This window comes from Cucumis sativus, chromosome 3, assembly GCF_000004075.3.
Source record: "Cucumis sativus cultivar 9930 chromosome 3, Cucumber_9930_V3, whole genome shotgun sequence".
NCBI lineage: Eukaryota > Viridiplantae > Streptophyta > Magnoliopsida > Cucurbitales > Cucurbitaceae > Cucumis > Cucumis sativus.
The window spans coordinates 4,264,132-4,276,995 of record NC_026657.2 but is presented as its reverse complement, the minus strand read 5'-3'; the positions used below and the strand labels follow the sequence as shown (position 1 = coordinate 4,276,995).

At 34.2% G+C, this 12,864-nt stretch overlaps 2 protein-coding genes across 2 annotated transcripts; one reads left to right on the top strand and one right to left on the bottom strand.

Annotated features, from left to right (window-relative positions):
• The first annotated feature begins 894 nt into the window (after window positions 1-894).
• LOC101214921 (protein translation factor SUI1 homolog 2) lies at window positions 895-1,504 on the top strand. Its single transcript, XM_031883556.1, has one exon. It carries the CDS (start codon window positions 931-933, stop codon window positions 1,267-1,269), a length of 339 nt encoding a protein of 112 aa, XP_031739416.1. The 5' UTR covers window positions 895-930; the 3' UTR covers window positions 1,270-1,504.
• A 5,539-nt stretch (window positions 1,505-7,043) lies between these two features.
• Window positions 7,044-11,709, bottom strand: LOC101215161 (calcium-dependent protein kinase). The gene is made up of 8 exons (XM_004152883.3): window positions 10,617-11,709; window positions 8,749-8,892; window positions 8,476-8,628; window positions 8,238-8,353; window positions 7,966-8,133; window positions 7,749-7,876; window positions 7,557-7,656; window positions 7,044-7,473 (listed from the first exon to the last, which is right to left on the bottom strand). Exons 1-8 carry the CDS (start codon window positions 11,293-11,295, stop codon window positions 7,402-7,404), a joined length of 1,560 nt encoding a protein of 519 aa, XP_004152931.1. The 5' UTR covers window positions 11,296-11,709; the 3' UTR covers window positions 7,044-7,401.
• Window positions 11,710-12,864: the final 1,155 nt, after the last annotated feature.

Below are 12,864 nucleotides of genomic sequence, written 5' to 3'. Positions count from 1 at the left end.
CCCTTTATGACGAATAAGGATTCCTTTTTTCCCCACGTCTAAGAATATGTTATCCCCATAACCGTACACCCCGAATTCATCCTCATCGTCCATCTTTTCCAACCAAAGACTCCATACCCCACCTGGCCACCTCTCTATATATTCTCCTCACCCTCTCCCTTCTCCCCCAACCTTTCCACACTCCCCGTTCTCCTTCCCCTTCACCTTCAGGTACAACTCTCTTCTTCTTTTTCTTCTTCTTTTTCTTCTTCCTTTTGAATTTTCATCTCATACCACTCTGTTCTGCGATGCTTTTGAGTGGGAATTCATCTCGATCACAAATTTAACTGTTGTTTTTTAAGTGTTCTAAATCTTATAAGAAACATCCTTGGTGTTGTGTTCAACTCTTATTTGTCTTCTTTGTTAAGGTGTTGCTTCTAATTAAATTTACCATTTTTAAGCTTTTGGGTTGATTAGTGATTTGGTATGGTTTTGTGTTCAGTTGGAAGAATTTAATTTTCTCTCAGTTAATACTCATTTGATTTCTACTTATTCGCCTTGTACAATTTTTCAAGATCAAAGTCAAGGATTTGATATAAGCCCATTAAGCTTTTAGTGATTTAACAAATCTTTCCTTCATCTTTTCTATATCTATGTTTATCTTCATACACATTTATTGATGAGGTAAGTCAATAAAAAAATGTGTTTATTTTATCTTGAATATAGCTTACTGGTTCACTAGTTTTCATTAGGAACACTGCATTGACGATGCTTACCACATTCTTTTTTACTTGTGAGTTTTAAAATATATCTTCTCTATCAAAAACAATTATCTGCTGATAGCCAATCTGGCTGGTTAAGCTTTCAAGGGTGAATGTTAAATAGTTTTTTTCTTTATGTGGGTTTTGGAAACAGTTTCTTGGGTGCCTTTAGTTACCACAAGCAAATTACATGGTTGATCTAGACGTCCAGATTCCAAGCGCTTTCGATCCCTTTGCTGACGCCAAAGACTCGGATGCCCCCGGAACCAAAGAATACGTCCATATAAGGGTCCAACAGAGGAATGGAAAGAAGTGTCTAACAACAGTTCAAGGGCTTAAGAAAGAGTTCAGCTATGATAAGATCCTCAAGGACCTGAAGAAGGACTTCTGTTGCAATGGGAATGTTGTGCAGGACAAAGAGCTGGGGAAGATAATCCAGCTCCAAGGCGATCAGCGGAAGAACGTCTCTCAGTTCCTTGTTCAGGCCGGGCTTGTCAAGAAGGATCAAATCAAGATACATGGTTTTTAAGCAGGATCCTTAAATTGGTCTGCTGTTTATGCTGTTTGTGTGTGAATTAAGTTTTTAATCGAAGGGTCGTGGGGAGAAGGAGAGATTATATTGATGAATTGTCTTTATATATAGTGCAAGCTAAGTCTGTCTGTTTCTGTTATGGTTTGTTTTTACATTGCATTAACAATAAGAGGATTGCAATGGAATATTATGGCTTCGTTTTATTAATTAGTAAAAAGAATGTTGACAAGAATCTCCCTCACCCTTGGGCCACTTTGAAAAATAGAGATCACAATATAAGTAATCTATTACATAGGCTTACATATAACCATCTCCTAGTGTTATAAAATGCGTTTGAGAATGACGCCTGTTTTTACCTTTATTATAATTTTAGCAGTGACTTTTTATGATATCTTTTATCGTTTCCCTGCATTTTTTATCCACGGCCAAGTTCTGAGGCCTAATTCTATTAACTTTAAATGATTTCGTTTTCATTTCTGATGTCTTATTTCATTCAGTCTTATGAAGACTGAATTAGACTGAACGTAAGTGTGAATCAGTCTTCAAGGAAGACATTAAGGGAATAGAATTGAATCCTTCATTGAAGACTGAACCATGATGGAATTCTAAATATGCCTGACTGATGCTGACATTGACCAGGTGTAGGAGGAATATTTCTAGTCCGAAACTTAGTTTCTTTCTTTTATTTTATTTCTCATACTCCAACTTTGGTGACCCTAAAATTTTATGCCTCTTCGTAAGTCTTTCAATTTTCTCCCAAACCTTTCCAATCTCTTTCAATTTTCTCTCAATCTCTTGCAGATTCTTGTATCTGTAGTTACTTTGAGAATGTTGAATGGATGGTGTTGAAGTAGGATTTGTTTTTTTTTATATATGAATGGAAATATTATTACTCGTTTGCAACATATACACTATGAAAGACTGTCAACATTTAAGTCTGTTTGAAAAATTAGTTGTTTGATAAATTTTCAGTAGATCAAAATGAAGTATTAAAGGTAGTGTTTAGGTATTGAAGCGTAGGTTCTTGTGAATCTACATATTATTGTCGTTTGTTGCTGGAATTATTATTTTCCAAATTTTATCTCTAGTTGGTCATGACCAACTAGAGAGGACTTTGACAATTAAAATTTATTTTAAAGATTTTAATTTCGATATGTGTTTATTAAATTTGTTGTGTGAATAGTTTGATTATTATTGTTGATTAGATCAATACCCCTGACATAAAACATTGCCACAACTAACCATGTTAAGACAAGACACAATCAAGCAGACAATACCCCTGGCATCGTTGTATATGATACTTTGCCTCCATCCATTGCCATAAATGATGACAATTATGTCAAAACAGAAGATGATAGTGCGGTGGAGAGAAGAGAAAATTCCTGATCAATTCTTTAAGAATATATTTGATCATGGAGGTTATAGATTTTATGCCTGAAACAGGCATTAGTGAAGGTGTTAATGCACCTGAAACGTTGATGAAAGGTATGGTTTTTAAATCGAAAGTTGATCAAACAAATGTTGTCAAGAGCTATTCCATTCTTTCATCATCAACATATTGACGTTGTGGAATCCAAAGAAGGTTGCACTTGCAGACATTCTTGTGTTTATTCAAGGTTGAGTCAAGATCATCAAAAGTTGAAATCTAATTTGATTGTCGTGTAATTAAATACGACCCTTCTGTCACTGTTAAAACCCTACAAAAAATGATATATTGATGAAGAATGACTATAGGGTTATTGGAAAAGCATGTCATGAGAAACAGAAGGCAACTAAAAAATGCTTTTGGAGATTGAGAGGAATCCAGCTATAATATATTTATTGTCTAAATGAACTCATATTTTGAAATTTATTAATTCTGAATCATTACAACAGTCGCATGGAAGTTCCATGAGGATGTATGGTCCAACAATGAAGCCATCCTCCACAATGTATTTTGACCATTTGACCAACAATAGAAGGATTCCAACACTGCTTCAAATTGATGGAACCCTACTTAATTATATTGGACAAAAATTATAATGGTAAATAATTAATAGTTTCTTTTGTCGATACAAACAGTCATATGTCCCTATTGCATATGCAGTTGTGCCTGAAGAAAGTGTTGAGATATGGGGTTGGTTTATATATACTACATATGACATCATGTTGTATGCAAGAAGAAGAGGATATGTCTAATATACCATATCGACATAAAGGCATATCATTAGCTATAAGGGACGGATCAAATGGATAGGAAAATGTGCACCATCAGTTCTATCTACAACATGTGGCAAGTAACTTCAACACAAAGTACAAAGATAAGACATTAAAAAACTTAGTGTATCGCACCGGTTCACGTTTCAGAGTACATAAATATAAGGAGTTGTATGGTTGAGCTTAGTTGATGCAAATCAAAGAGCTTAAACCTACTGCTTTCTAGTTTATGTTTTAACTGACTATTAGTTAACTAAAACTACTTAGTTAGTTACTATGTAACCACTATTTTTCTCTATAAATAAAGCATCACCTCTCACATTGAGAGCATATTATTTATTCAAATAAAAAGATTTTTTGGTTTACATCACTAAAATAGAAGACAAAGAGTGTATGAGTTTCTTCACTTTACTGGACTCTACACAATGAGCACAGTCACATGATGGTGATCGTCGATATGGATGGTTGACAATAAAACGTGGTTGAATGTATAAATAGAGTACTGAAAGGAGTGAGACGACTACCAATAACTGCATTAGTTCAAACAACCTTTTATTGAACTGCAGCGTACTTTACCATATGGTGTTTAAAAGCACAAACAACAATTCACAAGACAGAGAGCGAATGTATACAATATATAAATATACATTATAATTAAACAGTACTTATTGCCATATTTGATTAGGTATGTTGTTGGTAAGCTAACAGTTTGGAAAGCGAGTGCAAATGAACATGCAGTGATCATGTATGATCACTTGATGGGGATTTGTGATGTCATCGATCAAATAGCATTAAAAGGTGGAACCACTCATTGTGTGCATTTGACTGAGCAAACATACAAAATTTCTTGTTCACATGCAATTGCTCCATGGAAGAAGCTCTAACTCGAATATTTGAGGCTCGTATAGTCATATTATGAACTGCCGCGTTACTTTCATACTATGAACCCCAGTTTGAACCCATCCCCTAGATAAGTTGTTGGCTTGACTCAAACTTTCGACACATTCAACCAAATGCGAGGTTATTGTGTAGTATCAGACATCCATGCAACTCACGTATACAAAACAAGATGGACTGGTGAGAGGGAGTTATTAAATCACGTTGCTCGGTATGTAGGCAGGAATGACAATTATAAGCAAATTTTCCCATTACTCATTATAATCATTAATGAGTATTGTTTATAATGTTGTATATTTAACCATAAACAATCAAGACGCTAAAATATTAATGCTTTTGGGTGTATACTAATGTTGACAACAAACCAAAATGGAGAGTATTACTTTTTTCAAATTCCATTGTTATTGTTTGATTAAACTCATATTCTTTGCATGTCTTTTAACTGTCATTAGATGGACAATTTTGCAACCACGGGATCGTATAACCCTTTCGTATTTGCACGTTCAAGCCAACCATATAGATCATAATTAGTTTTATAGGACAGATATATACAGATGTGATGCATTGCAATTGTCGAAAAGCAGTAATACATTGAATAGGACGGCCAGACGACGAATCTATTATGTCATACCTATGTCCAATATGATTTTACAAGGTGAGTGTATTGAATTTATTCTATTATGCATTCAATTACAACATGGGTAGAACGATGACGACAAAAGACCCATACGATCCTTCACCTTCCACATGGGGAGACGATAATCACATCACAAGATTTTGCTATTCAATTTGGACTACCAATCGACTAAAGAGATGTAACTTGAGGAGTTTCAAATTCGAATAACAATTTGGGATACAACTGAATGAGCATTTTATGAAAGGTGGTCGTCTTAGCTTAACATTTTAACAATTTCAGGCCTTTATCACATGATACAAACGAAGAACATATACGTTACACTAAGGCCTGTATACTAACTCTTATCGTAGGCATCACATTACACGATAAGACTAACAATATGGTACAGTTCATGTATCTCCCCCTGTTGGAAAATCTTCAAAGATCAAATACTTATCATAAGGGAAGCAACTTCTCCTGCATTGTTGTATAGACACAACTATGCATAAGCTGTGCAGCGATGGACAACAAAGACTTGTTAGACCCACTAATATCTATTACAAATATGGGCATGAGATCAATTACTTTCTTTTTCTGGCACCGAGACAATGACACTTGTCTTAATTAAAGGTTGAAAAATGAATGTCTATTTATACATTGTTTAGAGAAAAGTGATGGTTTGAACTTCAACATTTATATATATATGTGAATATGCGTGGTATGGGCATCAACAGACTGCTTGTCTTAATTAGAAGTTAGCATTATACTTATTACCGTTCCAAGAAACTATTAACCATTTTAGTTCTACTATCGATTATTGCAATATGATGATTGTCTAGTTTATTAAATATCCACACTCACCCACTTCCCATGTCACCTATTGCATTGCAGAAGATGGAACTATAATGGAACTATAGGCGTTTAAATTGATAGATCCACTAAATCCCCGAATTCAACCCTAGCTAGATCCACTAAATCCCCGAATTCAACCCTAGCTTACTCACAAAACCCTTTTGTACGCTTGCTCTTGTTGGAGAGGAAAACTTGTATGTACGTGATATATCATTATACTTTTAAGACACAAAATTGAGGTATTATCTCGTTACAAATTCAACCCATAGTAGAAATAGTTCATCACCAAAAAAAGTTGTACACTTAGAACCTTAATGAAAAATCCATGAATTATGAGCATAAGCAAAATTCTTACCTTTATCTATCATAACATCATTCACACATTCTAATGGTGGTTTTGCTTTATCAAACAAACACACAAACAAGAACCTTATAACAATTAGTTAGATTCAGATATTACCAGTGGAATGTCTTAGTGTAAATAGAATTTGTACAAGCAGAGTGTTCTTTGGTTTGCTTTTTTACCTTTGTAGCAGAATGATACATAACGATGCGATGCATGACCAGTTCGATTGGTTCAACAAATCCTTTGATAATATGATATAGATAAACAATTATACCTACGTAACTTACGTGAGCCACATGAACAAGATTGGGTTAGCATATTGGCTCCTCAAACAGAATTATTGGCAATATCAACACAATTATGTCGTAGAGTGTGCAAATGTTAGTTCTAGATATGAAGTATGGTTTTCCAACCTTAGTAGGAAATACATTACTGATTACATAGTCTATTGTAACTTTGTAAGGAATTGCTCTTATGTTATCGAGAGCTCCACGTGACATCCTAAAATTCTTTTTTCGTTTTGTTTTCCGTAGTGACATTCTAAACCTAAGCGAAGGTCACAGAATAAACTTAGAATCACTGACAATTATATACATTCCAGGTATGATCCAAGTGCATCATCTTCAAGCCATGAATAGAGGATATTTTGTTTTTAACTAAATTCATTGAACTAAACTAATCTTACAACATAGTCTAAGCATAGAAAACTTATTGATCTTTCAATTATTTAATTTTACAAATACTTTAAAAACCAAAATCATCAGTTGTTTATTTTTACAAATACTTGAAAATATGGAGACTTTTCCATTCCATTAAAGATGGGAAACGGACACCTTTTATTAAAGGGTGGAAGAAGGAAACAACTAAGAAATAAGCAACTTTCATAAGATCCAATCTGAAATCACTCAATCCTGGCCAAAGTCAACATTTTTTTTTACCCAAAAAGAGTAAGATCAAGTGGACATAATTAATACTCAAGTAAACAAGTTCATTGAGGCAAATACAAATTCTCCCATCAAGCAACTGCCTTAAACATATATCTTATACGAGCCAGCAAAATTATACAGAAAAATATAAACATCAATTCAATTGCTATGCAAAAATATCACACATTAAAACCTGAAAACCAATGTTTTAGGTGTAGTCTCGATATTTTGCTGTCGACAGACAAGCTCTTCTACAGGAGATGATCCCTTCGTCGTCTTCTGTATCATTCTACATGTTAAAAGAGTTTGGCTTGTTGGGTTCCACTTCTCATCATTGAACAGAATTCATCATAGTTGATTCTTCCATCCTACAAAAACCGAACAAAAATTAGTTACATGTTATAACAGAAGACTGGCAAGAACATCCAACTCTAAATATGAATGAAGTTACATTGTCTGCATCGACTTCAGAGATAATTTCTCTAATAGTCTCTTCGTCGCCCATTCCATAATCTTTCATTGCAGCTTTTAGCTCATCTCTTGTGATATAGCTGAAAGAACGATAAGCAAATACTCAAAAAGCTGAAAAAGGTTGTTTCAAAAAGCAGATGAATGCTTATATATTCTAGGATTAGAAACTGACCCACTGTTATCCTTGTCAAAATGCTGAAAGGCTTTGTAAAGATGCTCTTCTTTTTCTAGCTTGTATCTATGCATCGTAGCAGTGATGAATTCAATGTAATCAATTGTACCATTTCCATCCACATCTGCCTGAAATAGCAAAACAAGTTCTCTCGGTTCATGTGAGGAAAAGCAAATAAGGAACTTCGGGTGATTGATAATGTTTAATCATATAGTACCGCTTCCATAAGCTGTTTGACCTCAGCCTCACTTAGTGTTGAGCCAAGCCGGGCCAGTCCAGACTTCAATTCTGCATAAGTGATGGTTCCGCTTTTGTCGGTATCCATGTTTGTGAACATTGCTTTCAGGCCTTGGATCTCTTCCTCAGAAAGATTTTCGGCTATAACCTACAATTGTATCATAAAGTACCTGTTAATATCATGAACTCTCTATCCCCCGGCCCCTCATTAAAGTATAACTTCTGCTATGTAGAAAAAATATAACCAATCACCTTCAGGGCAAGTTTCTTCAGTTTGTTCATTGCCCTAAATTGCTTGAGTCTTGTAAATACTGCACTGTCTATTGGCTTATCCGATGCCTCTCCGCCTTCTCTCATCCACGGATGCTCTAAAGAAGATAGACAAATCCCATACCCCCGGTTAGATGATATAGAGTCATATACCAACTTTTTTCAGATTTTTTTAGGCAAAGGATTCATGAAAGCATTCACAGACAAGATACTGACATACCGAGAACCTGAGCAGATGTAATCCGGTTTGCTGGATCTTGAGTTAACATTCTCTTAACTAGGTCCTTTGCACTGGGGGAAATATGTGGCCATGGATCGCTTTCAAAGTCAATATGTCCTTGCAATATTGAGTCAAATATGCCCTTCTCCGTTTCTGCAATAAAGATCACATTATTCACAATAGCCGCCAGACATTTTTCAGAAAAAGAAAATGTGATAGATGTTTAATAGACAGAGCATGGCAAGGAGAAAAAGAATGAATGCTTTCTTTTACCTGCCCAAAATGGAGGTACACCACTGAGTAATATGTACAACATGACTCCAGCACTCCAGACATCAATTTCTTTCCCATATTTACGACGCAACACTTCAGGGGCAACATAATAAGCACTCCCTACTATGTCTCTGTACACCTTTCCTGAAAGAAGTCAAATGCCAATTTTTCAGGGAAAGCAGATATAATTCCATCGATCCGCACTCTTCAGCAAAGTATGAGTACATTTGGCACAAGTGCACTTGTTACTCGGTGATTTTGGAGCAATTTAATCGCACAAATTATCAAGTAAGATGGGAAAGGTCGAACTAGGCTATCTTGTGTCATGGATCCAGCCTCGACCCATATTTTGCAGGAGAGAAGATTTACAACTATCTATTATAACATTAATCATCAGAGGATGTATCTTAGAAGTGAACAAATTTTATCAAGAGTTTACTTGGGGATTTTGCATCTTGTTAAAGTGATTTTTAAGTCTGAATTGTCTTGTTAAAATGATAATTAACTTGAATTGTTATATATTTGAAGTTTCAGGCAGATTGATCATTGATATTCAGTATGTGATCCCATTACTAGTGCTACTCCCCTTCACAATATAAGGCTACAAGCAATTCACAGAAAAAAAACTACGCACAGAAATCAAAGCAAGAGTTATTGAGAAAAGCAGAGAACTTATCATAATACAAAACGCCCAAGCTTAAAATGCTGTGCTTCATCCTCATAATATTAAGAAATCAACATTAAAAAACCGCAAAATAAAAGTTAATCATGTTTGAGGCCATCCACCTCATGAAATAAACACATACGCCAATCTATTTCAAGAAAAGAAATTAATAATTAAATGAAGAGATTTATACAACTCAACATTGGATGCCAATTCTGTCAGGATGAAGGCATTAACCACTGTTAAAATAAAGGTTAAAACAAAAAGAAAATAAACGTGCTAGAAGAGTTATGTACTTTTCAAACCTAGCCATCTAGGAAGGCTTTATTTGATGAAGAAAAGACCTAGGAAAGTTCAAGACTTCAAGGTTGAGGTTATCAATCCATAATATTGAACTTTGACCAAGAAGAATAGTTCCTATACCCATGTCAATCGAATACTTATAAGTTGATTTATAACAATACTTTGTTTTTATATGGAGGTTGACTAACTCTTACCTGTCATTTTTTGATATGTACATGAATACTACTAACAACCAAATCATAAAACTTATAACTTTTCAAACATTGAATCGGCATCAGCATGAATAAACTAAGTAGTTAGGTGCAACTATGCAAAATATATAATAAAAGTGATTTTCAACCCTACATTTAGTTCGCTCAGTCAATTCAACCCATAAATTTCAATTTAAATACCTTCTGGCTTAAACTTGAATATGTGGTGAAATGAACACCTTCTCAAAAGTAAATTAGTAAAGCATCAATAAACCAATCCATAACTCATACAAAATTCAACCAACAAAATATTCCAAACCAAGTATAAGAATTGCCCACATCTAGCAATAAAAGGACAAAACCTAGCGAAAATGTCTGCACCGTTAATTTAAGTTCAATTCTATTAAACTGTGTTCAAAACTAAAATTGACTCATTGAGGAAATACAGGAGAAATGTGAATTTCCCCTAAAACGAAAGCCCCAAGACTTTGAAATATAGATGATTACCAAGAGCAACCGTAGAAATGAAATATAGAGAAAACACATATCTAGTTTTACCATCTAAAACTTTTAAGCCACACAAATTTCCCACACGTTTGACCTTCTAAAATCGTCAATAAGAAGAGCAATATCAACTAAAACAATCACAGAGAAACACCCAATCAAAAAGACATGAAGAAGAAAACCAATAAGCAAAGCAAGAACCTCACCCTCTTCAATGAAAACAGACAATCCGAAATCTGTTGCTTTGAGCATAGCATCTTCCTCTTTGCTAGCAAGCAGAAAGTTCTCGGGCTTGAGGTCCCTATGCATCACTCCCATGAAATGACAGATGTGAACCACATTAACAATAGACCTGCAGATTGAGGCAGCTGCTTTCTCACTGTAATGGCCCTTGGCAATAATTCTATCAAACAACTCGCCACCAGCACAAAGCTCCATGATCAAATGAACCGATAGCTTGTCTTCATAAGCTCCCTTGAACTCAACTATGTTAGGTTGCCCACTCAAATGCTGCATAATGTGAATCTCCCTCCTAATATCCTCCTTATCATTTTTGGTCACAAGCTTCCTCTTCAAAATGGATTTGCAAGCATATTGCTTACCGGAGGAATTCTCAGTGCAAAGATAAGTAACCCCAAATTGGCCTCTCCCTAATTCCTTTCCAATCGTGTAATGCAGCTTAACATCCTCTAATGGCTTCCCAAGAATCGTATCAGACCTGAAGGGGGTATGTTTGGGGCTTTTGGGAGGACCGGATGGCTTAGCCCCCCCCGCCGTTTGACGATATTCCGGCGAACGGTGAGTGTGTTGAGCTGGGGCTTTTGGTTGTTGTTCATAATGATCATACTGCCGTGAGTATTTGCCTTTGCTTGTACAGATGCCCATTACAGATCAAATCAACAAACCCCCCCCAAACTGAAATTGAAGATCAGAAACTCAAAAATAAGAAAACCCCAGATGGAAAATTGGTATTAGGAATCTGATTTTTCGTAGAATCTTGAAAAAAGAGGAAATGGGTATGGAAAGAAATTAAAAAGAAAGCTTCAGAGAGGGCTGGAAGACGAGAAAGAGGAGGGAGATTGCAAAGAAACGAAGCTCTCTGGATTTAAGGAAATGGGGATCGAAGGCTATGAAGGGAGAAAAATGGAGGGTCGAAGCCGAGTCAATGAATCTGAAGGAGTTGAAATTTGGTCAATTATTGTCCATTGTTGAAGGAGAAGAGGTTTGAAGGAGACAAAAATATATAGAAAAGAAAAAATATCTTTGCTCATAGCAGCCGATTATTCAATACAGCTGAGTAGGCTATGAATATATCAATGATATTGCTATATATAAACCCATAAATAAGAGTCCCCATTCTTGAAAGCCATCACCAAACTCCCTCTCCCAAATAAATAAAAATGAATCAATAACATTTCCATAATTCTAAACTCTTTTTTAATCTACAACTCAATTAATTAGAAGTATTGCAATATTTGATGTATCAGAATATTATTTGCATTGTTTACTTATCTTAAGTCTTGTATTTTCTTCATTCAAAATTAAATACCCTATCCATGTTCTCTCTAATTTGGCAAAATCATATATTAGAAAGGAAATTTTCTTATATTTTAATTGATTTGTAGTTAATTATTTAACTAATAGATAATGATAGATAATGGGACTTTGATTATGTGTAACAACGCGTTGACAAGAGTTTTATTGTAATGACATAAATAGTTTAAGATAGATATACGGTGGACCTTTCTTTTTTTAGAAAATATATATATATATATATATATATATATATATATATATATATATATATAAGTTTTAAGAAAATTGTTTAAAATAACGAATCTGTTGAAAATATTTATAAATATAGCAAAATTTTAAAATTTATCAAATTTATGAGTGTTTATGTATGTTATTGATAGACATCGTTGATAGAAGTCTATCAGTGTCTACCAATGTTTATTATTGATTAAATTTTTATTTAGGTCATTATGTCATATTCAGAGACAACTCAAAATTTGATGAAATGAAGTGGTATACTTCTCCAGATCTACCCAACCTATTTAGAAGAAAAATCAAGTAGACGAACAAGAATACGAGAGGATGGAATCACATGGTAAATTTAGTAAAGCATTAAATAGTATATGGAACGAAATAGAAAAGTCAAGAGTAGAAATATAATTTAAACATTTTTTTTTCAAAAAAATAGGTTTTTTTGAAATAATTATTTTAAATAACAAAATTGTTAAAAATATTTACAAATATAGTAAATGTCATTATTCATCTACCATAGATTGTTTTAAATATAAACACTAATGGATGATGTGTACCAGTATCCATCACTATCTATGTTTGATCGATAATGAATTAATCTTATTATACTCGTAAATAATTCGACTTATTTTGTTATATTTTAAAACATTTATTTTTTTATTCAAATCAGAAAGAAACACAATTTTT

Excerpts from the sequence above, each read along its gene's own strand:
- LOC101214921 (XM_031883556.1), top strand. The coding sequence starts at position 931 with ATGGTTGATCTAGACGTCCAGATTCCAAGCGCTTTCGATCCCTTTGCT.
- LOC101215161 (XM_004152883.3), bottom strand. The coding sequence starts at position 11,295 with ATGGGCATCTGTACAAGCAAAGGCAAATACTCACGGCAGTATGATCAT. Across the intron at positions 8,354-8,475 it reads TACATCTGCTCAGGTTCTCG|AGCATCCGTGGATGAGAGAA; the intron begins GTATGTCAGTAT and ends TATCTTCTTTAG. Across the intron at positions 7,657-7,748 it reads TTTGACAAGGATAACAGTGG|CTATATCACAAGAGATGAGC; the intron begins GTCAGTTTCTAA and ends TCGTTCTTTCAG.